This window comes from Uranotaenia lowii, chromosome 2 (genome assembly GCF_029784155.1).
Source record: "Uranotaenia lowii strain MFRU-FL chromosome 2, ASM2978415v1, whole genome shotgun sequence".
Classification (NCBI taxonomy): domain Eukaryota; kingdom Metazoa; phylum Arthropoda; class Insecta; order Diptera; family Culicidae; genus Uranotaenia; species Uranotaenia lowii.
In genome coordinates this window covers 204319011-204345471 of record NC_073692.1, presented here as the reverse complement: position 1 = coordinate 204345471, position 26461 = coordinate 204319011, and the positions used below count along the sequence as shown (strand labels likewise).

Below are 26461 nucleotides of genomic sequence, written 5' to 3'. Positions count from 1 at the left end.
TGGACCGAAGTGATCGTGTGTTTGTCGCCGTTCGATCTTCACGATCGACAGATCTTGTGCCATCGTTGCACTCTTGGAGATCATCTAGCTGCTAAGAGATGTGCTAGCCGCGGGAAGGAAGAGCATGGGAGCGATCGGGGTGTCGATCGATGCACGATCCACCCATAATAGCCCGCCTTGCACGGAATCGACATTTATCAATGCCACAAAAACGTTTTAAGAAAGAGATGTGAAGGTGCGATCGCTTCCACCAGCCTGTGCAGTTGTCTCACTGACGGGTAGAGTAAGTAAAGCCTTTTACTTCAGATGAAAGTGTTTGATGATGTGAGGTTTTCGTGGCTTTTACCCAGAATTTCATCGGCCCTTTTGTGCTACCTCACAAAACCGATTCAGCTGACGGGTGCCGATGCTTTTGGACCATAGGTTGACCGTGAGCGCTCACTATAGTGTTTTTTTTATATGAACTTGGACAATCTTTACATTGTATGAAATATAAATTGTATCAGTGAGAAATAAAAAGGGTGTTGAAACAAATCTGAACTTGTGATCATTTTCGGGCATCGAACTACGACTTCCCGCTAGCTTCCGAACAAAATAACGCGAGTGTTGGCGAATTTTCTTTCGAAAGTTTGGCGCTTATGCCAACATTTTGGACTATGTTTATTTTTGATTTTGACCCCTTTTTGCGCCACACCAAAACGTTACACGATACAAGTAGCGGCGATGGTACGAGTCTAGAAGTAACGTTATAAGATGGATTTTGGCAAGAACTATAGGATACTTAGCTTCGATCGGCAAGGTGGAGGTGGTGCCGATACGAAGTTAGCATATGCTTCTTCGTTTGTGTCAACGAGCACATGCAATTGGATTGGTTTGCACAATTCTGGAATAGTCGCATAAAAATACGGTCTTGGTATATGGATGCTGCCCAGCCCCTTGTTCTCCGTCCAGCGTTTCCAGTCCGAAAATATTTCATCGTTGACTTCGTCATCCCAATTACAACCAGTTTTCCATAGTTTTTGTATAATCATCTTCCCTTGTATAATGAGAGCAGTCAGCAGACCGAGTGGGTCGTAAATGATCATTATGATTCGTAATATTTGACGCTTTTTTGGACGAATTGTTCCATCAATCAGTTCGGTGTCAATGTTCGTGAAATTCAAGGAAAAAGTAAACATGTCTTTTGTTGGCAGCCATTGAATACCTAACACTGATTCAACTGCTTTCGGGAGTAGGCCTACATCTTTCGAAGAAAGAACTTTCTCACCGATCGCCTTCAAAACGCATGGAGAATTAGATCTGAAGTACCTATCGAATTTCGAACCCACCTTGCTGGTGTACGAACCGAATATCTGTACTGTGTAAATAATCGTCGACGTAATGGCCGTTGATGATGGCCTCGGCTGATTCTGGAAATTCCTCTTTGTAGTCTTTGGCGTTCCGGTTTTTGATGTACTGCGCTGAACAGGGTGAACAGGCAGAATCGAAAGTTGCAACGTTCATAGTGTAGACTTCCGTTTTTGCGGACAGGCTGCCTCTCCACAAAAATCTCTGCGTGGACCGGTCTTCCTTTCGTATTTTTATCTGGTGGAACATCTCTTTCAATTCGCCACATATTGCCACCTTTCTCGAGCGGAATCTATAGAGAATTGCAGGTAATGACGTGAGTAGATCTGGTCCCTTAAGCACCATTGAGTTAAATGATACGTTGCGAACTTTTGAAGAGGCATCCCAGTCGCAGCTTTTCTGATTTTTTTGGGACTAACAACGATGCCTAGTGGCAGATACCTGACTCGTTTCAGGTCTTCAGAATTCCATTCTTCGTAAGAAATTTGGTGAGCATATCCTTTTTCTAGATATTCATTAATTTGTATCTGTACGCGATTTGCCAATTCCAGATTTTTATAAATTTTCTTTTCTAGACTATTCAATCGATTTAGTGCCATAACAAACCCATCCGGAAAGATAAGCGCCGATGTGGTCTAGTGGATAGGCTGGCGCGAGTCTGGTATTGGTACGCCAGGCGTACTGGGTTCGATTCCCGGTATCGGCAAGAAAAACTTTTGGGTTCGAATCCCATAAGCGGGCTGACAGGTAAGATGTGTTTCATTATATAACTGACTATATAATTGGAATGTTCAATTAGTTGCCAGCTGGTCAGGTATATACGCGGATGCCGCAATACCTGTAAGTAAACTAGCCCACCTGATTGATTCGTTCTTCCAAAAATATACCTACATCAACACAACACATTCACCACATAACAGTTCATACGAAGCCATGGGGTCCGGGTATGGTGGCGCGCTGCATTGGAGATTTGTCGAACCTAATAATCTAAGGAATGTATGTGAACCCATACTTTGGCAGAAACTGCGGTGAATCCGTGCACCCATGGTGGATTACCAACATACATACATACATACATAACAAACCCATCCGGAAAGATAACGGTGTCGATTTTCCACAAAATCCCTGTCTCAAATCTTCCGGAAATTCGGCGGGTGGTAGAATCCAATATTTCACGTGCACGCTCATCTTTGTCAGACTCGAGTGCTACTCCTGTGTTTAGGATTCCCAGGATGTCTATAACGACATGCTGTTTGATCACTTCCTGTAGTTTCTCGTCATCGGTTTGATCGCTACCATGGAAAAGCTGTTGGTAGGATTTACGAGTTCTGTTGCACGGAATGCCGCCGTAGTTACACCATCCAAGGCGGGTCTTTGTGGCAATAGGTTGCCCACGTGGTCCTTCGCAAATTTTCAGAGGAGTTGCAAGATGGATGTTCTAGAGACCGATTAGCAATTGTGGTCGTGCGTGTTCGTAGTCGGCTCCCACTGCGGTAGGCCTCTTAGATGTGGATTTTTGTCGAGTTTCTGACGGCGAATGGTCTGGACCGGGTGTTCTAAAACCTTAACTGTTCTCGCGTTTTTCAAGCAATGACACTTCGACTTATTTTGCCCAGAAATCAGTAGGTCAGTTGTGCGAGAATTTTCTTCCACACGATAAACATTGCTCGTCCATTGTAAGTGGAGTGGTGCTATGCTACCTTTGAGATTCAGATTATCAGCGTGGTTCTGTTCGATCATAGTAACCATAGTAACCATCACGGAGAGCGAAGGTAGGGATGGATAGTGATCCGTTGTGTACCGTGACAGGAATGATTCGGTAAATTGCAGTACGATCAGCACAATGAAAATTATTGGGACTAGGATTTGTTCGCCCTTCAGGAGGAGATGAGTGGAGTAGAGAGTGGTGACGGAGACGGCAACCTTCGTACGTGCAATCTTAAGGACGACGACAAGGCCATGGCAAGTGACTGTTAAGGCAACTCTTACAGAGGATATGAATTCGGACTGCCTTCAGGCGTTCATCGATATAAAAGGCTTCGAACTTACCGCATCTGTCCAACGTATGACCTGGCTACCTGCAAACTTTGCAAACCTTCTGGAAATGGTGCTGATCATCTTTGTCATCTGCATCAGACAGTTGAGCTTCGCGATAAAGATTGAGGTACCCTCTGAACTTCACACCACCCTTGGATCTAGGCTCTTCTCCTCTTGCTGGTTTGGTCACTGTCTGAGGGTTGTAAGGGGCCACCGTGATTGCCTTTCTTACAATTTCGTGCATAAATCTTCCAAAACAATCCGAGCTTTTCTCACCTGTGAGTTTCATGTAGTCCGCCCATTTCAATTTTGTGTCCGTAGGAAGCTTTCCACTATCTCCTGAAGCAACGTGGGGTTTGTAAAATGTTTTTTGAGATTCGCTGCAAGTGTATGATTGCAGAAGTTTTTGATGGCTAACCCGTAGGCAATCACGGTCTCTAACCAACCTTCCCTTGGAGCAGGTGTGTCAGATCTGATTAGAAGAGCATTTATCAGCACGTCCGGTCTACCGTAGCATATTTCCAGATTCCCGTGGCACAAGGGACTGTTTTCGGAATCAGCAAACTGCTACGCACTGCTTCCAAGGATTCGCCTTTAAGTCAACGCTCAAGACGGATAAAATTTTCTGCGTTAGTGAGGCCGCACACTTTTGTTTCAGTCAGATAGCTGCTGTAGAAGAGCGACCACTCCTCCGAGATTCCAGCAAACGTTGGTAGCTCCTTCTTGAAAAACACTGATCGAGCAGCCAGTTTAAAGGTTTAAAGGTCAAGGTTTCTAAACCTGACGGGATGTGTAGATCGGATGGATGATTCTGCAATTCGCTTTCTCTCTGCACACGATGCTCGTTTCCCTGCATTAACTGCTTGAGGAACCGTGACCAGATTTTGCTCTCCTCGAATTGGACTTTCGACGGGGAATTTGTAATTTCTGTTGGCGATCTCACTTCTTTCCAGGTTCCTTTGATTTCTATTGGGGTTTACTGGTTCAGTCGAGTTGAGTGGTTGTTTCGGTTCACCGAGTGGCTCCCTTACACGTTTAGGATAACCTTCACTCGGTCCTTCCTCATGAAAGGCTACTTCGGTTATCTAACAAGTCCTCTACCCATTACTTCGTTCTTCGTCCACTTAACCCTTCGTTTCATAAAGTTACAAATTTGCAACAATTAATGTATGGAAAAATGGAAAAATCGTATTTTATTTTAATTTTTTTTCTTAATGTACTCATCATTTTCAACTGTTTAAACTGATTTTTAAGGAAAAATAAAAAATCATGAAACGAAGGGTTAAATCAATATACTCGCTTTCGCGACTTCGTCATTCGTCAAGCTGAAAATTAAGAATGCGATATTTTTCAGCTAGGATTTTTTCCTCTAGCTTTCTCAATGCTTCCTGGCGAATTTTATCCTGTTTGAGTTTCAGCTGCTAAAATTCCTGCTCTGCTTCCTGACGTTTTCGTTCATCATCCAGGTGCTTCCGCTCGAGTTCTGCTTCCTTTTCACGTTGTTGTTTCTCGAGCTTCATACGATTCTTTGCCAAAGCAACTTCCTACTCAGCTCGAATGGTTTCCTCTTGAATGCGCTGTAGCTCCAGTTGTTTTTGTTCTTAGAGTTGCTGCATTTCCAGAGCCGCCTTTGCGGCTCTCGCGGAATTCGAAGCCTACTTGCTCTAGACAACTGGGATCTGGGTTTATTCGTCCTCAACGATTCAATTGCCTTGGTGGTACTGCTTTTGTAGCAACTTGGACAGAGCCAGCTTCGGTCGGCCACAGAATCACCAACACTCACACATTTTTTTTGTTGATCACCCAGGTGGTAAATCCTTTTTACGAATTGCATACCAAGGCACGGCGAGCGACCGAGTCCCCCCAGTATGCTACTCTGAGTCCATGGGTGCAATTGGACGACTCATGATACTAAGTACCCCTACGCCATAAAGTCCACCTGGAGCCGCAGACCTGGTTCCCACCTCGAACTGTTTAGTACATTGTGCTTCAATAGTGGGAGGTCTATTCGCGCTCATTAACGAGACCACTTTAAGCAAAACCTCTTCTCCTTACGACTCGACGCCTGAACTCTCCTCTAACGACTTGAGAACCGACATCTCTTCGCAGTGACTCGAGATTCCCACACAAACCTCTCCTCTTCGCGACTTGAGGCCCGAACTCACACATTTGGTAATCATACCGAGATTGGCACCGGCCGCATTGTACCATATGGCCGTTTTCCGGATCCTTGCAGAGGCTACAACTGAATGTCTTCACGGCTCTTGGCTGCATTTTTAACAATATTGATTTCTTCGTATTTTAATCTTTCAAGATTGTTGCGGTATAACCTCATAACAGACTTCAATCCAGACGAAGTAAAACACTCCTTTTGAGCAGATTCAATCAGCATGAAAGCTTTAAACACATTTTATTTTAAGTGTTTGGATGATAGATGTATAAAAGGAAACCTGTGTAAACTTACATTAAAGTGTCCTCATCACATTCACGAACTCTTCAACTGTAAACTTCTTCGCCGCCTTTTCTGAATCATGTTGTCTACTGACCATTTGTTTACATCCGTTCACCCTGTCATGTCAGTTATGTGTTGCCAGTTCTTTTGATCTACAGAGCCGGCCTAAACAGATTACTTAGATTTCTTAGGATTTGTGCCTGTTAGTTACCTCTTATAAAAAGTTTTGTGTTAGAGAGTACTGTCTTCAGTACTCTCTATTCGACCTCTGTTCGGCCTCTATTATAACTTGTAAAAGTTCATTTGAAGCCTCATTTGATTTACATATTCAGGATGTTTCAATTTAAGATAGAGTACAGCTATATATTTTACGATTAATAAAATTTGAAGTTACAGGTTTCGACAAGGTTGATCTTCAAAAAATTCATCAATTGGAACAAAAACCATAAGGAGGCTTGATTCCAAAGAAGAAACAAAAATGATGTTGATTTTTCAGTTCAAAATATTCAATACAAAAAGAAAGAATCAGGTTTTGTTAAACAATTAGATATTCATGAAAAATTACAAAAGTATATAAATGTTAATTTCGTTTTTTTGTATTGCTTTGCTTAATATATATTTCATTCGCAAGTAAACTTTTTGTCATGTTGCGAAAAAGTATTGTATGTATGCTCTAGTGTATTTTTCATTTGAATTCTCATTACATGTTCATAAAATTCACCAGCCGAAATTATTTGAAGTGGCTCAATAAATATTCAATCATCTATTTTCCACAGATCTCGAAACGGCACAACAGCAGCAGTACTCGCTGCACCGGTTGTACCACGCCCGCAAGACGACTCTAAACGGAAGCAGCAGCATCAATAGTATCAACAGCGGCAGCATCAACGCCGTCAACGGAAACATCAGTGGCAGTAGCACCAACATTAGCAGCAGCAGCGGCGGAAGTGGCGGAAGCAGCTCGCATCTGAACAATAACAATAACAACAATGGTGGCAGTCATCATCACCATCACCACGTCACGGGATCATCTCATCATCACGGAGGCAGCAGTTCGATCATCAACCAGCTGGGCCATTCCGGAAACAGTCACTCGACGAGCAAGTATTCGTCATCGTCTGGGCACCATCATCACCATCATCACAATGGCGGGGGTGGAAGTTCCGGGACGACAGTCAACGGAATGCCACACTCACAGAGTACCGGTGATGTGTCGGCCATCTTTGGCCGGGCATGACACGATACCCTGAGCAAAGCCAAAGACACCAACAAGATCCTGCACATGATCTAGAGTTTGGTGTTTCCGTCGACGATGACCCTGGATCGGGTGGTCGGTGGAAGACGTGCCGGTGGAGGAGGTTGCAGCAGATGGCACTGGAGATCTTCGTCTCCGGTTCCGGAAGTTCCACCGACCGCCACCGGAAGAACTCCACCGACCCCGCCCAGATCCAGCGAAGACGGACTAGACTAGATGATACCCCGATAGACTATGCATAAATATGTGAACTGTAGAGTCTATAGTACGGTAGTAATATTATGGTAGCAGGTGTCGTATTATACACTCAATAAGAAAACAAACACACGCGTAGGTGTCCTAAAACAGAACCATGTCAGGGAGCAACGACGAGCAAGTGGCGGATGATGCGTAGTCTCTTCTTAGATGAGAATTACTAGAAAACTGTTAAGCTGTTAACTGTGACTGTATGTAGAAAAAAAAAAAAGGTAGAAGGTACACATTGTAGATATGTCTCAACTGAAACAAATGTTAGCCTAATAGTCTAGTGAAAGATAAAAAACGAAAGAAATAACGACTCAGAACAAATAATGGTAATAATCAGTATCCTGAAATCCTCAGAGAGTAATCTTCCCCCACTGCCTCCCACTCCAAAGAGACCGTGTAGGTACTTGTTTTTTGTATGCCCATCAAACCCCGTAGCTAACCCGAGTAGAGTACGAGAGATTTAAGTATGATTTTAAGGCCTATCATTCGAATTGATCTCCGAAAAAAAATCGAAGGAATCTGAACTTCCACACAAAGGGTTTTTAAAAGCTTCCTCAGTCGAACGCAAGTTGAGAGGAATTTAAATCGTCTTTCTAAGGAACTTAAAATTACTTGGACAGTTATTGGTATCGAAGTTCAAGTTAAGAACTTGACACATGAGAAATATATCTCAACTACGTACCATCCTAAACAGTATTTAATTGGTTACAACCGTTTCTTTTTAAATCGTGCAATACTTCTTTGCATTTAAGAACTATAGAGCATCGATTACGAATATGTTGTATTTAAGGCTTATATCATACAATTCAAATAAAAATGTCTTTAAGCATGAGAAAAAAACTCTCAACTACCAATGAAAAAAACTCCAAATTGGAATTCATAATCCAGATGTCTAAATTAACCTATGCAAAAAAAAAATATTGCGATAAATATTCGGAATTCTCATTCAAAAGAAAGAATAATAACTCACTTTCAGTAGATAGACTCAGTGTTAAAAATCAGATTCAGAATTCTGAATTTAAAATTCAGAGCTCAGAATCTAGAACCAAGAATTTGAAAATCAGAACACAAAACTCCGAATTTAGAACTAAGAGTTCTGATCTGTGTATTCTGTACTCAAATTATAAACTCAGAATTATTCAGAACTCAGAATTATTCAGAACTCAGAATTCAGAACACAAATTTCAGCATTCAGAATTCAGAATTCATATGAACTTTAGAATTAACAACTCAAATTCAGAACTCAAAATTATTCAGAACTCAAATTTCCGAATTCAGAAATCTGAGCTCAGAACTCGGAATTGAAAACTCAGAAGTCAGAAATAAATAATCAGAACTCAGAATTCGGAACACAGCATTCAGAATTCAGAAGTCAGGAATCAGAATTAAGGATTCAGAACTCAGAATTAATAATACAGAATTCAGAATTCAGAATTCGATACCATGAAATCAGAATTCTGAACTCAAAATTCAGAACTCAGAATTATGAACTCTGTATTCAAAACTCAAAATTCAGGATTAAGAACTCAGAATTCAGCTCTCAGAATCCAGAACTCAGAATTTAGAACAAAATATTCAGAACTATGAATTCGAAAATCAGAGATAAGAATTCAAATCGCAGTATTCAGAATTCTAATACAGAAATCAGAATTTTTCAGAACTCAAAACTCAGAGCTGAAATTAAAACTCAGAATTCAGAACTCAGAACTCCGAAATCAAAATTCAGAACTCATTATTCAGAACTATGAATTCGGAACTCAAAATAAGGAATTCGGAAATCAGAATTCAGAACTCAAATCTCAGTGTCCAGAACTGATATTCAGAACTAAGAATTATTCTGAACTTATAATTCTTAACTCAGAATTTAGAACTCAGAATCCAGAACTCAGAATTAAGAACAGAATATGCAGAACTCAGAATCCAGAACTATGAATTCGAAATTCAGAACTCAGCATAAAAAAATCAGGATTCAGAATTCAAATCTCGGTATTCAGAATTCTAATTCAGTCATCAAATTTTTTTAAGAACTCAGAATTCAGAACTCAGCATTCAAAACGAAGAATTCAGAACCCAGAACTCAGAACTCCGAAATCAAAATTCAGAACTGATCATTCATAACAAGGAATTCGGAACTCAATCTCAATCTGGAACTCAGAATTCAGATCTAAAAATTCAGAACTCAGAATTCGGAACACTGCAGCCAGAAATCAGAATTTAGATTCAGAATTCAGATTCAGAATTCAGATTCAGAATTCAGATTCAGAATTCAGAATTCAGAATTCAGAATTCAGATTCAGAATTCAGATTCAGAATTCAGATTCAGAATTCAGATTCAGAATTCAGATTCAGAATTCAGATTCAGAATTCAGATTCAGAATTCAGATTCAGAATTCAGATTCAGAATTCAGATTCAGAATTCAGATTCAGAATTCAGATTCAGAATTCAGATTCAGAATTCAGATTCAGAATTCAGATTCAGAATTCAGATTCAGAATTCAGATTCAGAATTCAGATTCAGAATTCAGATTCAGAATTCAGATTCAGAATTCAAATTCAGAATTCAGATTTAAAATGTCATTTAAAAAATATAGGTTCAGAATTGAGTTTCAGAGTTTTGAAAATTTGGTTAGAAAATTTGAGTTCAGTTTTCAAAATTGAAACTGAGATTTAAATGAAAGGTTTCAGATCCTTTATCATAATTCAAAATCAACCTTTTGAAATAAAATGCTCAATCGGAATTCAGGATAAGAATAACAAGATCAGTTTGAACATCGATTTCTGTTTTATTGATTCTTATTTTTTGCATGGGTTCTTCTCAAAATATTCTTAAAAACAAAGTCAAAGTTGATAAGACATCTGTGATCAAGCCCCAGAGCTGTCCAATGAATTTTCCAGATTTTTCCCCTAAAGCAAGGACAAATCGATAGGCCAACATCAAATCGCTATTAAAAGTCATGGTGGATCAAAGCTGTTGAAACAATTATTTTGTAAATAGTGATAAACGTGTAGTATTAGGAAAACTTCAAGCATTCAGCAAAATGACAACGCGGGAGTCATCCCTAGAATAGACCAAACAGACAAACAAAAATGCAAGAAGAAAACAGAAGATAGCTAACAAATAGAGCTAAAGTAATAGAAAATCAAATTCAAAGATTTAATAGAAGATAAGTAAGACCCTTTGTAAATTGTATAGCATATGACTGACTTTTAACAATACCGGAAAGTAAATTCTAGGCGGCTAATCGAAAACCCGTAATGTAGAAGCTCTGTTTAGCCAGACCGATTTCGGTAAAGGCAATTTTTGAACAACTGTGTAAGATTCGTCCAAACGTTCTGTGCTCAGATTGACTCGAAAGTAGCAGTTCCCGGAATCGAAACCAACATAGTGTGTACTATAAATAAAAAATCAGCAGTTAAGGACAAGTGATCCAGAGATATAGTTTGTAGTGCTCCTAGACAGTAAGACAGAGAAAAGATTTATGCTAAAAAAAATAAAACCACTATATTCAACAATGTTTCGTTATTTACCATTTAAGCAAAACTTTAATCCTCTTTGCTGTACATTTAAAGGAACTTATTTGCGCAGTTAAACCAAATTTAATGCAAACAAAAGCTAAAAAATATATATACAACAAGCTGATCTTGTCGTTTTGAATTACAAAAATGTTTCCAACGCAAATTTTCACGGTAATAGGAAAAGCGCATACACGTGTCGTTCGTCAATTGGTTGAAGGTATAAATTTCATGGGATGGAATTCCAAACTGTTATTGAATTTCAAAAAACCAAAAAAAAAACTTTTCGCATTCGATTCAGTCTGTTCTTATAATCGCAGTTTAACAAAAAGTAAACACAAAACTCTTAAAACAAGGTTTGAACCCAAACACCACTCGAGTTGATTGGTTTAGTCACGCAGTAAATTATTCCTCGGTAAATGTTGTATGGAATGTGCGGTGATAATAATAAATCGGTACTCCGTTTGAAAATAAAAATGCATTATTTTACATGACAGCGTAAACCAATGAGAAGAGATGAAAATAAGCAGTCAGTTTAGGTGATAGAACCTTTCAGTATGACAAATAAAAAAGTATCCAAAACATTAAATATTATTGTTTAATTTGGAAAGAAATCTTAACCCTTATAAATCCTGAATACTGTACACAAAACATTGAAGTCATCTCTTGAATGAGTATGATTTTCGACAAAGATGTGTTCAAAGGTTTTCTACTCAGCGAGTAGTGTCCGTCGTGAAAATAACTCTTTTGTTATGATCTCCACTAAGAAGAAGGTCCAATCTTATTAACACGTTCGCCTCACGCTGTAAATAGTGGAGTTCTCCCTGTTTGCTTTCTCACTCCGAGAATTTCTTTGGGCCCGGCTAGTAAAACCAAAATGAGCGTGGCGACGAACGTGTTAATCGGATACTCTCTTGAGGTGCCTACGTAACGTAACCACGGCTATTCTAGAGCTTCCCACCGATGGGATTAGCCAATTCGACAGTGGTCCGGTGTTCCTCTCTTCTTTGACAGCAGATTGTTGCGTTGCAACTTATTTTAATTATTTGTATTTTATTTTCTTGGCAATCTCAAGGTAAAAATCTCTAGGTAGCAAATGATGAACCGGCCCTGTTGATACGGATTGAACTTCACGATCCGACATCAAGAGGGCTACCAAAAGTAAAGATGGCTAGTCGACGTAGCGTCCATTTCAACCGTTGAGAAGAAATGCTTGAATTTCGCGCGCGATCTACAAGCATTGTCTTGGCAAAAACCAGAAGCCAACCTCATAGGGGGAGGCAATCGGGAAGCCTTCTTGCGAGCTGGTGACCCGGGGGTCGCTCTCTTAGACTCCAGACGCTGATCGGAAAAGTCGCTCGTTGAAGTCGAAAAAATCGTATATTTAAAAAAAAACTCGTAGTCGTTGGTAAAGTGGAAGTTGTGTGGTCGTATCGGAAAACCCAAAGTCGTTGAGGCTGGCAATCTCCGACGCCGTTGTTCCGCGCATTCGATCGGTCTAAACGGGAAGTCGGTTAGTGGAAGTGCCTACTGGTTGTCGAACCTGGTCCTTGGAGGGCAGTTGAAGGTCCGCGCTAAGACGCTGAACGTAAGGAATCGGCGCGTAGTCGGTAAGTCATTTTTGCTTTTAAATTTCATTTGTTACATTTTGATTTTTTTCCTTGAGATTGCCAAACCTTCAACACGAGATTCGCGCAAATTCAAATTGTCCCCCCCTGGGGTAAGAGTCCGGGCTAATTAATTAGATGACCGTTGGCACATCTACATATAGTGGATGGCGCTTAAGTGCCGACGGTAAAATTTGCGCCTTTTAATCTCACCAGTTAATTACCGATACGTAGCAAGATTTACAACTTGGTCTAAACATCTCGCTCGTCTCAGTCGTCAGTCGTTCGGCATTCTCACAACATGTCCTGCCCAGCATATCTGTCCAGTCTTCGCTACCTTCTGGATACTGGGTTCGCCGTAGAGTCGCGCGAGCTCGTGGTTCATGCTTCGCCTCCACACTCCGTTCTCCTGCACGCCGCCAAAGATGGTTATTAACGCTCGTCACTCGAATACTCCGAGTGTGCGTGGGTCCTTCTCGAGTAATATCCAAGTCTCGTGACCGTAAAAGATATCCAGTCTAATGAGGTTACACTGCAAGGAAGCGATGGTTAAGGCTCCTCGACCGCAGTTGCTTGTGGAGTCCATTGCAAGCACGTCTTTGCTGATCATTCGCCACCGGATCTCACGGCTGGTGTTATTGTCTGCGGTATCCATTGATCCGAGACAGATAACATCTCAACTATCTCCAGCTCGTCGCCGTCGTGTCTTTATTAATAGCGGACAAGCGGATTCGGTCGGTCTCGGACCAGCAAGCCCGCATATACTTCGTTTTGGACTTATTAATATAATCAATCCTTATCTTCCTGCTTCGCTTTTTAGTTTGCGGTAGATCTCCTCCACTGCCACAAATGGTCTGCTGACTATATCAATATCGACGGCAAAGAAGATACGTTGATTGGATCCGTTAAAAATCGTGTCCGCCCACCATTCGTCGAATAACACCTTTTAGCGCCACGTTTAACATCATGCAAAATAGACCATCGCCTTATCGATGTCTCCTGCGCGGTTCAGATGAACTTGACAATTCGCACACAGCACAGCGTTCCATCCATCGTGCGTCGCCTTGATCAGTCTGGTAAGTTTTTCAGAAAAGCTTTCCTCGTCTATGGTTTTCCGTAGCTCGACACGGTCAATAGATGAAATAGATAGTGCGTGAGGACTTGGTGTTCACGGCATTTTTGGAAGATTCACCGTAATGTGAAGATCTGGTTCGTCTTTGACCGTCCCTCCATGAAGCCGGCTTTATGACTTCCTATAAAACTGTTTGTTTATGGCGTTTGATGGCGGAGTAGGATTCGGGACAACACTTTGGCCTTACAGAATCGACGTCGACAACAGCAAAACAGCCGTCACGGCTGTTGTGGTTTCACGTTGCTGATGACAGACCACCTGGCCGTGCTTAGCCCGACCAGTGAACACGGCACAAGAGGTTTGCAAACGGCGTTTGCTTAAAAGGGGTCCAGGCAATGTTTTGTCGATAGATGTGGTACTTATGGATTTCCGACCCCTTTCCGACCATTTTCACAGAGCGTGCCTATGGCCCGGATTTTCTTTTGGCTCTACTTTTCTGAGAAAAATATGAACCATTACTTTCCTTCTTCTATCAGCTTCTTGATTGTTTACTGTTCATCAATAGATCACACATTGATCCCAATGAAAGGCTTAGAATTAAAGACAAACTACAAATACATATAATTTAACCTACACGATACTTGAGACGTTCGTCGCCACGCTCATTTTGGTAGTTTTACTAGCCGGGCCCAAAGAAGTTCTCGGAGCGAGAAAGAAACGAGGAGGAACTCCACCATTTGAAACGTGTGGCTAAACCAGGCGTGTCAAACTCGTTTAAGTGTGCGAGCCGAATTAAAAATTTTCTATGACGTAGAGGGCCGCATGCAAAATCAGTTAGAAAACATAACATATTGGTTAGGTGGAGATTAGATACAATAAACTGGAATATAGTTATAAGTAAACTCGGAATGAAATTTTGCGTTACATTTTTATATAAGCTTTTAATGTTTAACATTCTTATAAAATAATACATTATACTTATTGTCCTGGTATCAGGTTGAAGTTTATTTGTCACTTACACTTTCATTATTGATGATAAATTTTTATCACACAATCTCGAATGATGAGGAGTTTTTGTAGGTTTCGTTTAGGCAAATAGCTGTAAAATTTTGGTACAGCCACTTCAATGTATTTCGCTTCGCAGCTTTATCAACTCTAGTTGCACATTATCAGCAGCATTTTTAGGAGCAAACGAAAATGAAGTTACAAACAACGAAAATTCTTGCTCGTATGAATTGAAGTCACGAAAACGGCTTTTGAATGCATCTACTAACGATTCTAGGTGAAGTACGTATTTACCAAATGATGCAGCCTCATTTGATCTTTTCAGTTCTCGACAAGTAGAGAAGTGCAAAAGGTTTTCTTTGGAAATTTGGTTGATCCATAACCGTAACTTCGCTTGATAGTTTTTTGCATCATCACAAGCAGTTATGATTTTTTTTTTCTTTTCCTTGAAGCTTTAAGTTCAAATGTTGCAGGTGGCCAGGGAGATCAACGTCAAATGCCAAATCCTCAACCCAGTCGTCTGCTTGAAAATGTTGAAATTGATTTCCAAAAATAACATTATTTCCTCTCGTTGCAAAAAAAAATCTTTATAATATTTTGTGGCGGAAAGCCAGTGAACTTCAGTGTAGTAGGGTATTGTGTGAAAATTTAAGACGGGGCTACGCGGTCCGCATTGACCAAGGCCCACATGCGCATGCGGCCCACAAAACCCCCAGTTTGACATGCCTGGGTTAAACTGAGCGGCTAACTTGAGTAACCCCAGTCCGCGCGTTCTCTCAGAAATGCGAGCGCATGCAAAAAATTGTGAGTTGAGTCACCAAACTTAGAATAAAACGGTTAATTTCAGCGACACTCCGAGAACGCAAATATTCTCATTCGGTTTGTCCTGCCGAGATACCTAAAGGCAACGATTACGAATGCGTATATGCGAAATCAGTTTGAATCGTACACTCAGGCAAATTCTTATTATAATTTTCATAAGAAACGTCTTATGAGCTGTTCGCGATACACGAATTTGGGTGATGTGGCGCTATCTGGTTTTGAGAAGTACTAGGAGTGTGAAGTTTGGACGATAAGGCTTGCTGTCATATTGGGGCGCGTTAGCAGCGATCAAAACTGCGAAAGGCAGTTTCCGCCAGGCCGTCTATAAAAGACCCTTTGGGAAGAAACGTGTGACTTTTCTGTTGCTGGCAGTCGAAGACGTCACTTATAACCAAATAATCTACGTTGTTATTATTGTGATCGTTAAATCGTTAAAGTTTATTTAATTTAAGTAATATAAGTGTAATCTAAGTTAAAATCAGTGTTTCTTTCGTGAAATATATAAAAATGGGAACTTACCTGTGAATTGATTTGCACGCTGAAGAAAACTACACTTACCATCCTGGGAATAATCATCGAACCTGAAAAGAAAGAGATACTTACCGTTTTGGACATCATAATTACACCTGCAAGAATTGACATCAGAGGAAATCAGAGGAATTTAGCCGGCAGAAACCGAGGTGCTTTACCATGAGCCCCTTTTTTGCGTCTAAACTAATTTTTCATAAGAGTCTTATGAAATTCTTTCAATTTTCATACGAAGTTCTTATGAAAAACAGAAGAAACGGTATTGAGGAAAAATAATGAACACATCGATTCCATCAGTCATTTTTCAATCGTCAAACGCAGTTGTGGAATGATTAATTTTATTGTTCTAAATGGTAAGTTTGAAATGAAGTTAATTTTTAGTGATCGTAAACATATTTGAAAACTTCAATTTGTTTTTTGTTTACTTTTCAGCACGTTGAACGTGAAAAACCCAAGGTCAAAGGACCGTATGCGACCGAACAAACCGGAACCGGTGGAAACAGGTATTGATGTGCTGCTGGTGGTGACCATAATGTATGTACCAAACAAATTAGCCGAACAATAAAATAAATTTTTAACATCAATTGTTTTGAATTTTTACGCATCAATGTGACATATCCCTGTTTTTATAAGAACCTCTTATGAAAAGCAACAACCTCTCATTGAAGTAGGTGTTCATCTGCAGAATTCATTCGCGTCATAAGATAATCTTATGAATTTCATTGATTTTTCTTATGGCGCCACTTCATAAGAGAATCTTATGGCATGTATAATAGTATTTTTCTGAGTGTACACTCGTACGGTGATCTCACACTTTATCCCCGTCTTTTTTATATGCGTGCTTTCAATCGTAGCAGTCGACTTCTCAGGCAGGCAAACACGCGTCTCAAATGGAAACATACGAAAACGTTTCGGATTGCTTTCGTGTGTTTCTCTGGAGGGCGTGTCTTAGATAATTTCATGACACTCACCCAAGGCACGCGTATGATGTGTTCCTCTCTGCCAATTAGATGATGCAAAATCGCAACAGAGATCGTTATGATTCCTCTGTCGATTTGAGTTACCTCTCTGCCGATTCATGTTTACTGGGACAGAGCGTCACACGTTTTTTATGTGACGGGACGGGGCCTCCCAGGAAACACACCCGTCACCATCGTTTGAACTTTTTCGGAGACGATCACAAACACATCGATATAGAGTATCATGGAGAGCGCTATCGTTTGATAGAAGTGCAAAAAATGTCAAATGATATTTCGTATATCTGTAGTGGTTAGTCGTTTGACTTTCATTCCATACGTGCAAATAACCATTCCACATTGTTCGAACACATCCAAGCATCGTCCGGCGTTGCTGAGCCTACCTACCTACCTAAGGGTCCAGCGCCGATTGTCCGGCGCATAGGGCTGAGATAAAAGATCTCCACTGCTGGCGATCCGGAGCCAGCGTCTTCACTTGCTGCCAGCCAAGGTTCTCGTCAACTGTGCGGATTTCAGCGGCTAGACTTCGCCGCCACGAGCTTTTGGGCCTGCCTCTTCTTCGATGCCCATCTGGATTCCAGTCAAGCGCCTCTCTGCAAATCTCGTTTTCATCTCTTCGCAGCGTGTGCCCAATCCATCTCCACTTACGTTCCCGAATCTCGATTTCTAGCGCCTTTTGATGACACCGGCGATGAAGTTCAACGTTTGAGATCCAGTTGCCAGGCCACCAAGCGCGGATGATGTTCCGCAGGCAGCGATTCACAAAAACTTGCAGTTTTCGCGTCGTCACCGCATATGTGCACCAAGTTTCACACCCGTACAGCAATACGGATTTGACGTTTGAGTTGAAGATTCGGATCTTAGTTCGTAGAGAGATCTGGCGTGACCGCCAGATGTTTCGGAGACTCGCAAACGCAAATCGGGCTTTTCTGATCCGGGTTTCGATGTCCTTCTTGGTACCACCATCAGGCGTAATCTGGCTACCAAGATACTGGAAGCACTCCACTGTCTCAACCTGTTGTCCAGCTACCACGAAATTGGAACGATTTTCTGTATTGATTTCCATCGACTTGGTCTTTCCGACATTGATTTTGAGACCTGCTGCCTTGGAGCTTTCGGTGAGGTCGTCGAGTTTGCTCTGCATGTCTTGTTGTGTTTGGGCGAGCAAAACAATATCGTCTGCCAGGTCAAGGTCGTTCAGTTGCTCCATGGTTGAAGGATTCCACGGCAATCCTCGGTTTGGTCTACAGTCAATCGATCCAGTCAAGATCTCATCCATTACGATGAGAAAAAGCAGCGGTGACAAAATACATCCTTGTCTCACTCCAGCAGTTACCGGGATTGGTTCGGACAAGACACCGTCGTGCAAGACCTTGCACGAAAATGCCTCGTATTGTGCTTCGATGAGATGGACTAGTTTCTCTGGGACCCCTCTTCGTCTAAGAGCAGCCCAGATGTTTTCGTGGTTCAGTCGGTCAAATGCTTTTTCGAAATCAACGAACACCAGCATAAGAGAGTCCTGGAATTCGTTGATTTGTTCCAGTATTATTCGTAGCGTTGTGATGTGGTCCACACATGATCGTCCGGATCGGAATCCAGCTTGTTGCCGTCGGAGTGTAGCGTCGATTTTCTCCTGGATCCTGTTCAGGATCACTTTGCAGAGTACTTTAAGGGTTGTACAGATCAAAGTTATGCCACGCCAGTTACCGCACTCTGTTAGGTCTCCTTTCTTTGGGACCTTTACGAGGATACCCTGCATCCAGTCGGCCGGGAATGTTGCAGTATCCCAAATGTCACGTTGCTGAGCAGTGGATATTTTTTTTTTTTTTTTGGATATTTTTTTTCCACAGGAGAGAATGAACAGAAAGGATAACCTTTGTTCATTGAGCCTATAGCTTCTGCTGCGTGAAAGGGACAGCTGATGTCGTAAACTGGTGAAAATTTTGGTCGTTTGACCTTCAAATCATTGTTTTCGTTTACCATGGCAGACTCTTGAGACAATAAAGTCATAAAGTCATAAAGTCCTTTCGTCACGAGGAATAGAAAACCCAAACATCTGGGAGCTTTATTAATGATGTAATTTGTCCAGGATCACACCCAGGTCTTTTACATGCTCAACTCGCGCAACCGCCTCATGCCCAAGAAAATAATCAGCTGATAGTTGCGATTCAAGGGAAGCCAATTGACATTACACAAGGCGACGGAGATGTTAAACTGGCTCTGCAAGACATTGAAATCTTCGGGGCTGTTGATGGGCTGAAATAATTTCAAGTCGTCGGCAGACGCAAGTTTTCATCCAACGAGAAGCAACAGCACGTCATTGAAGTAGATCAGGAATATTATGGGGCCTAGGTGACCCTTTTAAGGTACTCCGTAAGATGCAGGGAATTGATTGGAAAATGATTCAACTGTTCGTACAATAAGTTTCCGTCCTATCAGGTAGCTATGGAACCATTTTAGTGAAGGGAGCAAATACCGATATAATCTAGTTTAGCGATGGCTATTTTGTGGTTTTCATTGCCGAAAGCCGCGGACATGTCGGTGTTTATGACGGCGGTTTGAGATCCTCTGGCAAAGCTGTCTTGCACGGAAGATGTGAACAGCAAACCTATCTTCAGACGCCGCGATAATTGTTAACATTCTTCCTGTCTCCTTTTTTGTGGACCGGAAACATGTTAGCCTCTTTCCAAATAAAGGGAACGTGAATTTCGTGAGCGATGCTTGGAAGATTCCTTTTTGGGATAGAAGTCATCATATGTGGTTTGCATTGCTTTAGGAAAGTCGCTGGTATGACATCCGAACCTGAACTAAGACTGTGTTTCAGCTTAGCAGTTGCCTCCAAGATGGAATCCTAATCGACTACGATGTAATGAAAGAGAGTGCTCCGACGTGGGACGTTACTAGCTGCAATAGTTATCTGCTAATTTTACAAAATTTTGAGAAAATTTTTACACAGAACATGTGTCACAAAACACAGAACTTTGGAAATATTCATAGATTTCACGGACTTTTTAAAGTTTGTACATATTTAAAAAAAATATTATTCCATAATTATGGATTTTTACTGTGTTCAGTAATCACGAAATCACCATTTTGATTCGAACTTTCCGATTGTAGCTCAAAAATAAACTCGGGCAAACTATTTTTCATCCGTCGTGCAAAACACGTCTTTACTCGTTGACTCTCTCTATCTCTCTTTCTCTCCGAATCCTGCCAATGCTTTCGACCGGGTGCCGCATAAAATACTGGTTTCAAAGTTGAATCGACTAGGATTCTAGGCTTGGGCATTCGAGTGGATTGCCTTATATCTAAACGACCGTCAGGCTTTCACCAGAATACGAAACACGCGCTCACGAATGTTTTCCATACCGTCTGGAGTTCCTCAAGGGTGCCATCTTGGACCCTTGCTGTTTATAATCTTCGTGAATGACCTGTACTCAACTCATCAGTCTGATGCACAAGACGCCGATGATCTGAAGATTTTCCGAAAGGGCCATAACACTGTTGACCGTCTGGCCCTTCAAGCTGACATCGGTAGACTAGATGAGTGGTGCTCCTTAAACGGAATGCTAGCAAATGTAAAAAAGTGTAAGATCATTAACTTTTCTCGTGCAAGAAGAACGACCCATTTGACTATCAACTAACCGCAGTTAGGCTGCAGAATGTTAAGTCTATTCTCGACCTAGGAGTTAAGATCGATAACAGGCTCACATCTGGAGAAAATGTCGTGCTTACTTCTGAAATCCATATACTGTGCTTCAATACGTACAAACTTAAAAAAAATCTACGTGATTTTACATGCAAGAACATGGGTAGAAGAGAATCTGCTATTTACATGCGGTAACACTGATTTTTCATGTAAATTTTCGCTAGAATGCAATGTCGTAGCTTCATGTAGGTTTACATAATCAATCACATCTCATGAATCTTATTGGACAAGGCTTGTTTTACTGAATTGAAGAAAAAACATAGTTATATGCAAAAAAATAAACTTTTATTAAAGTTCAATCACACTCAATGATTAAACGCAACATTTGGACTGAGCGCTTGGGACAGTTGCACGCTCATTTTTTTCTAACAATTTTTGCCTTTTTTTGAACCGTTTTATGGTTTTTCTTGAAGAACTTCTGAAATTGTTATTTTTTAAACATGATCAATTGCTGAATTTTAACCATTTCTTGAGTTCCAATCGAAAAGGCAGTAAACGGTTGAACTCGAACGGGAAAAAGTTTCCCTGTTGTTGTTTTCTTAACGCTTCGAAAAAGTTTGTACATTTGGCAGCGTTTAAACTATCCGGCTTTGGTTGTTTTCCTTTTTTTTAATCCACCCGCTAAATCTGAACTAGTATACAATCGAGGAATTGAGAAGTAAATCTGAGAAGCCATCAGATCCGGCGAAACAAACGTGATTACCGGTATGAAAACAAATCAATGCTGATAACATAACCTCTAATATCCATTTTAGTCATCTAGGTCAAACATTCGCTATAAAAACCGTGTGGTTATAGGAAATAGTAATCCCCGAGAACAATATAAACACCGGCTGATAAGCCATCGGCTCGTCCAGCAGTGGAAAAATGCTGCTCCGCAAAGCTCACCCTAAATCGTTAGGAACTTTTCAATGTTTGATGTACACCTGCAGCCCCGCAGAAGTCACACTGAGGAGGGATCTGTCAACAGAGTTCCGATGGCAGCAAAGAGGGACACAACCAAAAATTAGAAGGTCGGATCCTTGACAATTATGTGCTTAGATGTGGGGTTCCAGAAAATCTGTACGAATGCTTAGGTAATTCGCCAATTTATCATTTTTGGTCTCAAATTAAAACCTCGTTCTAAATTCCAGATAACCCGTCTTGATAGAGCTGATAAGCGTCAGCTTTATTAAACTTGGATCTTTTCCATGAACCGGCAGTTACATGAGGAAAAGCTGATCCGGAAAATTTACAACGTGCGAAGCGAGCTTTGATGATTTGCCCTTATCGGTCTGGATGGCGACAGAAAGTCATTCTGAAATTCTGTAGTGAGATCATCGATGCACATTTTCGTCGAGGCTTTTCCTATACTAAAGCAATAAGCGAACCGGAAAAAAACTCCATTTCGACTGGAACTTCATTTTTTTTGTATTCAATCATGTATTATCGGTTTCTTTTTCTACAAAGTAACTAATAAATTTGGTAACATTTATAAAACAGATTTTGCGCTAAGATACAGATTTAATTGAAAAACTTTTGTTAAATTCCTTGAGGATTGAATCTGGTTCCCTTTTTTCTGAAAACGGTTGATTTTCAACCATATTCACCTGCGAAGAGCATGTTTGAAAAATAACCATAATGCTAGTTCTCCTTGAAATCCCATTTTATGAGTTTTCAGGGAAAACTCATAAAACGACTTGATCCACAAAACTGCCATTATGGTTATTTTTCAAACATTAATGGTTCAATATGGCCGAGCGTGTGGATTAATTGCTTTTAGCTCATTTCCAGTTTGAACCAATTCCCAAGGCGACGAAATCAACGGCTGCCGGCTGGTGCGATTTGTAAGCTTCAACGATCTTTTCCTGAAAATGACAGTAATTAGTGTAAAAAAGTCATGTCAATCATACTTATTTCGAAACTTGTTTACCTCAAATCAGTGCACACGACTCAATTCAACGGAAAATTGACAACTTTTGCTGACGCTGAACGAAAATCTTACAGGAGTCAAACCAAAACAAAACTGACAAACTCACGCTGGCGCTGGATTTTCGTTGCATTGACGTGTATTTTCCTTGAAAAGGCATAGATACTATACTCTTTTCACATTTTTTCTAGTGGTGTTATGAACATGTAAAACTACGCGTAATGTATCTTAACATTTTTCTAACTGTGTACTTTACGAGGTTGAAATTCCAACGCAATGTTCGGAAGTCTACCTTATAATACAAAGTTATAGAAAACTTTCATAAATTTAATGAATAGACATTTCATGCAAAACTCTCTATTACTCATAAATATTTTTGAGCTAAAACTTGTTTTTTATACCTCAAATCATATCAATATTCCGAAGTTGAAATGACAAATATTAACCGAATTAAACATTAATTGATCTTGTTTAAAAGGACACAGTTCAAAAGTGTTGTTTGAAAATGGACTGGTGAATGTAGGTAGAGGATTCGGAATTTGTTTTTTTTTACAATTAAATTCATTTCGCAAAACAGTGAAGATAGGAATTGTGCAATGAATTGTCGATATGGGATAGATATCTACTTGACAACTGAAGTTAGCTCAATCAATCGTCAGTATTCCTAATATGGAAACCCCTATCATGAGCTTCAGATGATCTTAGGTAATCTCACCGGTTAGTTCTCATGATTTAGTTGCTAAAGCCAGAATAAATCCAATAAAAAAAACAACATCAAACACACCTCATAGATGGCAATCTTGAATTATCAGCCCATCTGTGAGTAATGACCAATGAAATAATTGTTTCGGTGCTTACTTTAAAACCATCGACCCAAAGCAGAAGAATGTGGTTTATGACCGCAGTTGGACTATAGACCGAAATGTTAAAAAAAAACTGCAGCTCTTCAACATAAGAAACACCTTTTAGGTAATGTTACCCCATTATGCGGAAGATGGGCTTCCAGTCCGAGCGGTTGATGACACTGCTGACATAGTTTTTCTTTCACAATTCCCTCACGGCTTTGAGGAGTCTGGGGTTGAATGTATTTACTTGCCCTCGCACACAGATTTCTCACATTATGTCATTTTGGCATCTTATTGAGGTGTCATCCGCGATTTGCCACTTGCACACCTGCCGATTCGTCATGAGATCTTCTTCAGCTTAATGGCAGCAGCGTGGGAAAATTCCTCTTTAATGGATTGCCAGGAAGTTCAATTAGACCGGTCAGATGACTCTCTCGCCTTTTTTGGGCTAATACTTATAGAAATATTTCACCTTCGACCCCTTGAAGCGTTTTACGACAGGATCATCATCAAATCGCCGTTGGATGGATCCAATGAGAAAAAATAATAAAAATTAATGGCATCACGTGGAAGCACCGCAAAAGTAATTCATCAACTGTCTCATTTGCTCTGCACAATCAGCTGTTATCTGGCAGCCATTTAGCCACTCGATATACTTGAGAAGGAGAAAAATAAAACGAGTAAAAAAAACCCAAAGGTGTGTGATATTTTCCAATAATTACAAAACCGAAAGTGAAATTCGCCAACCGGCAAACAACTATGACCAGTTTGTCTCTTGTTTTTTGCTCGACTGATTTAAAATTCAGACCAGACGCTGCATCATCAAATGTGGAGTTGGGCTTGGTTTTTTTGTTCCATTATTTATTTCATTATTCGAATCGTCTTCACACAACACGGCCCGATATGTGTAAGAGGCTCTCTCTAAATTTGCGGTCCCCCTGCCTGGTCTGTCGCATTCGGGCTGATTAATTTTATTTACAGATTACAACAGCAAATAAAACAAACCAATTGGCTGCTGCTGCCGGTGTTGGGTGAGAAACTTCCAATCGGCTACCAACTACAAATAGATACTCGCTGAGCAGACAAACGCCATGTTGCAAAATTTGGCCAGCTGCTGCACAGGATGTCATTTTGATGAATTAGATACGACAAGTTAAGGCGATCGGGGTGAGTCGGATTTATCAAGCTGGCAATCGGATTTCAGCTCCATCAAGATCTTGTGGACTCGGTGTTAAACGTAAGAAAGGCCGAGTTCTGTATGAATCAAGTAAAAATTATGTGAAACTTTTATACTGGCTGTGATATTTGAATAGGAAAATAGATCCTCAAAGTTTTTAAGAAAGTTTTGCATATTTGATCCTGAAAGCAGCAGCAGTTTTCCAATTTCTCGGGCATTCCACATTTGCCAGATCACGCTCCACTTGGTCTAACCACCTTGCTCGTTGCGCCCCTGCTCGTCTCGTTCCTACCGGATTGGCAGTGAACACCTGTTCTGCCCAGCGTATCCGGCCAGCCCTTAGCACCTTCTGGATACTGGGTTTGCCGTAGCGTCGCGCGAGCTCGTGGTTCATCCTTCGCCTCCAAACTCTGTTCTTCTGCACACCACCAAAGATGGTTCTTAGCACTCATCTCTCGAATACTCCGAGTATGCGCGGGTCCTTCACGAGCAATACTCATGTCTTGTGCCCGTAGAGAACAACCGGTCTGATGAGAGCTAAGGCTTCTCGCACGGAGTTGATAGTAGGCACGACTTCCGCTGATCATTCGCCGTTGGATCTCACGGCTCACGCTTCGAACGTTTCATTGTCTGCAGTCACCAGTGAGCCGAGATAGACAAAGTCTTCAACTATCTCCAGCTCGTCGCCGTCGATCGTGATTTTGTTATTACTGGACAAGCGGGTTACTTCGTCTTGGACTCATTAATCATTAACCCAATCCTTCCTACTTCGCGTGTCAGTTTACGTTAGATCTCCTCCACCGCAGCAGATGGTCTGATGATCTGCCGACTATATCAATGTCATCGGCAAAGCAGATGAGTTGACTGGATCTGTTGAAAGTTGTGCTCCACATTTTGCCCACCGCTCATCGAATAACACCTTCTAGCGCCCCGTTGAACATCATGCAGGATAGACCATCGCCTTGTCGAAGCCCCCTGCATGATTCGAATGAATTCGACAATTCACCCGAAATCCGCACACAACATTGCGCCCCATCCATCGTCGCCATGATCAGTCTGATCAGCTTCCTGGCAAAACCGTTCTCATCTATAATTATCCATAGCTCCTAACAGTCGATCCTGTCATATGTGGCTTTGAAGTCCTTGAAACGATGGTGCGTAGAGACTTGGTGTTCACGGCATTTTTTTGAAGATTTACCGTACTGTGAAGATCTGGCGTCGTAGAGCTTCCCTCTTTGAAGGGAATGATTTCCTACTAACGTGTTTTCTTGTGGCGTTAGGCGGCGGAGTAGGATTCGGGACAAATCTTCATAGGCGGACATTGAGGACAGTGATTGCTCAGTAGTTCTCACAATCCAATTTGTCACCCTTCTTGTAGATGGGGTATATTATCCTCTCCTTCTACTTCTCCGGTAGCTAATCTATGTCCAAGATCCGGACCATCAACCAGTGAAGACAATCCTGAAGTTGTCATGACCCATTTTGATAAGTTCAGCTGCGATGCCGATTTGTTGCGATTCTGGCGCTCATCATTGAGAGTGGCTCTCCTACGTCGTATGTATCTTACCACACCGTCTTGCACACCTGCTTGTGTGCCGTTCAGGTGTTCATCGCAGTGCTGCTTCCACCTTTTGGTTACCTCACGATTGTTCGTTAGGATGTCCTTATCTTGACACATTTTGGCTTGCGACATGAAGTCTTTGCGGGATGCTTTGAGCTTCTGGTAGAACTTTCGTTATTCCTGGAATCGATGCAGCCGCTTAAGCTCCTCGAGTTCCTCCTCCTCCAGCCGGTGCTTTTTCTCCTGGAAAATTCGTACTCGTTGCTTCTTCCGCTGTCGATGATTTTTCACGTTTTGGCAGGTACTACCTTGCACTACTGCCGTCCGTACAGCATTTTTTTTGTCGCTCACCCTCCTATACTCCTCGTCGAACCGGTCATTCCATCGTGTTTGTTCCAC

At 41.2% G+C, this 26461-nt stretch overlaps 1 protein-coding gene across 3 annotated transcripts in view; it reads left to right on the top strand.

Annotated features, from left to right (window-relative positions):
• LOC129745985 (dual specificity tyrosine-phosphorylation-regulated kinase 2) overlaps positions 1-9711 on the top strand; it is a 437758-nt gene extending 428047 nt beyond the window's left edge. For 2 of the 3 annotated variants that reach the window (XM_055739401.1, XM_055739400.1), the window contains one exon: positions 6613-9711. In XM_055739401.1, the coding sequence (XP_055595376.1) occupies positions 6613-7073 (461 nt within the window). In that variant the 3' untranslated portion in view covers positions 7074-9711. The remainder of the gene's footprint in view (positions 1-6612) is intronic. The other variant, XR_008737218.1, reaches the window with a different exon arrangement.
• The last annotated feature ends 16750 nt before the right edge of the window (positions 9712-26461 follow it).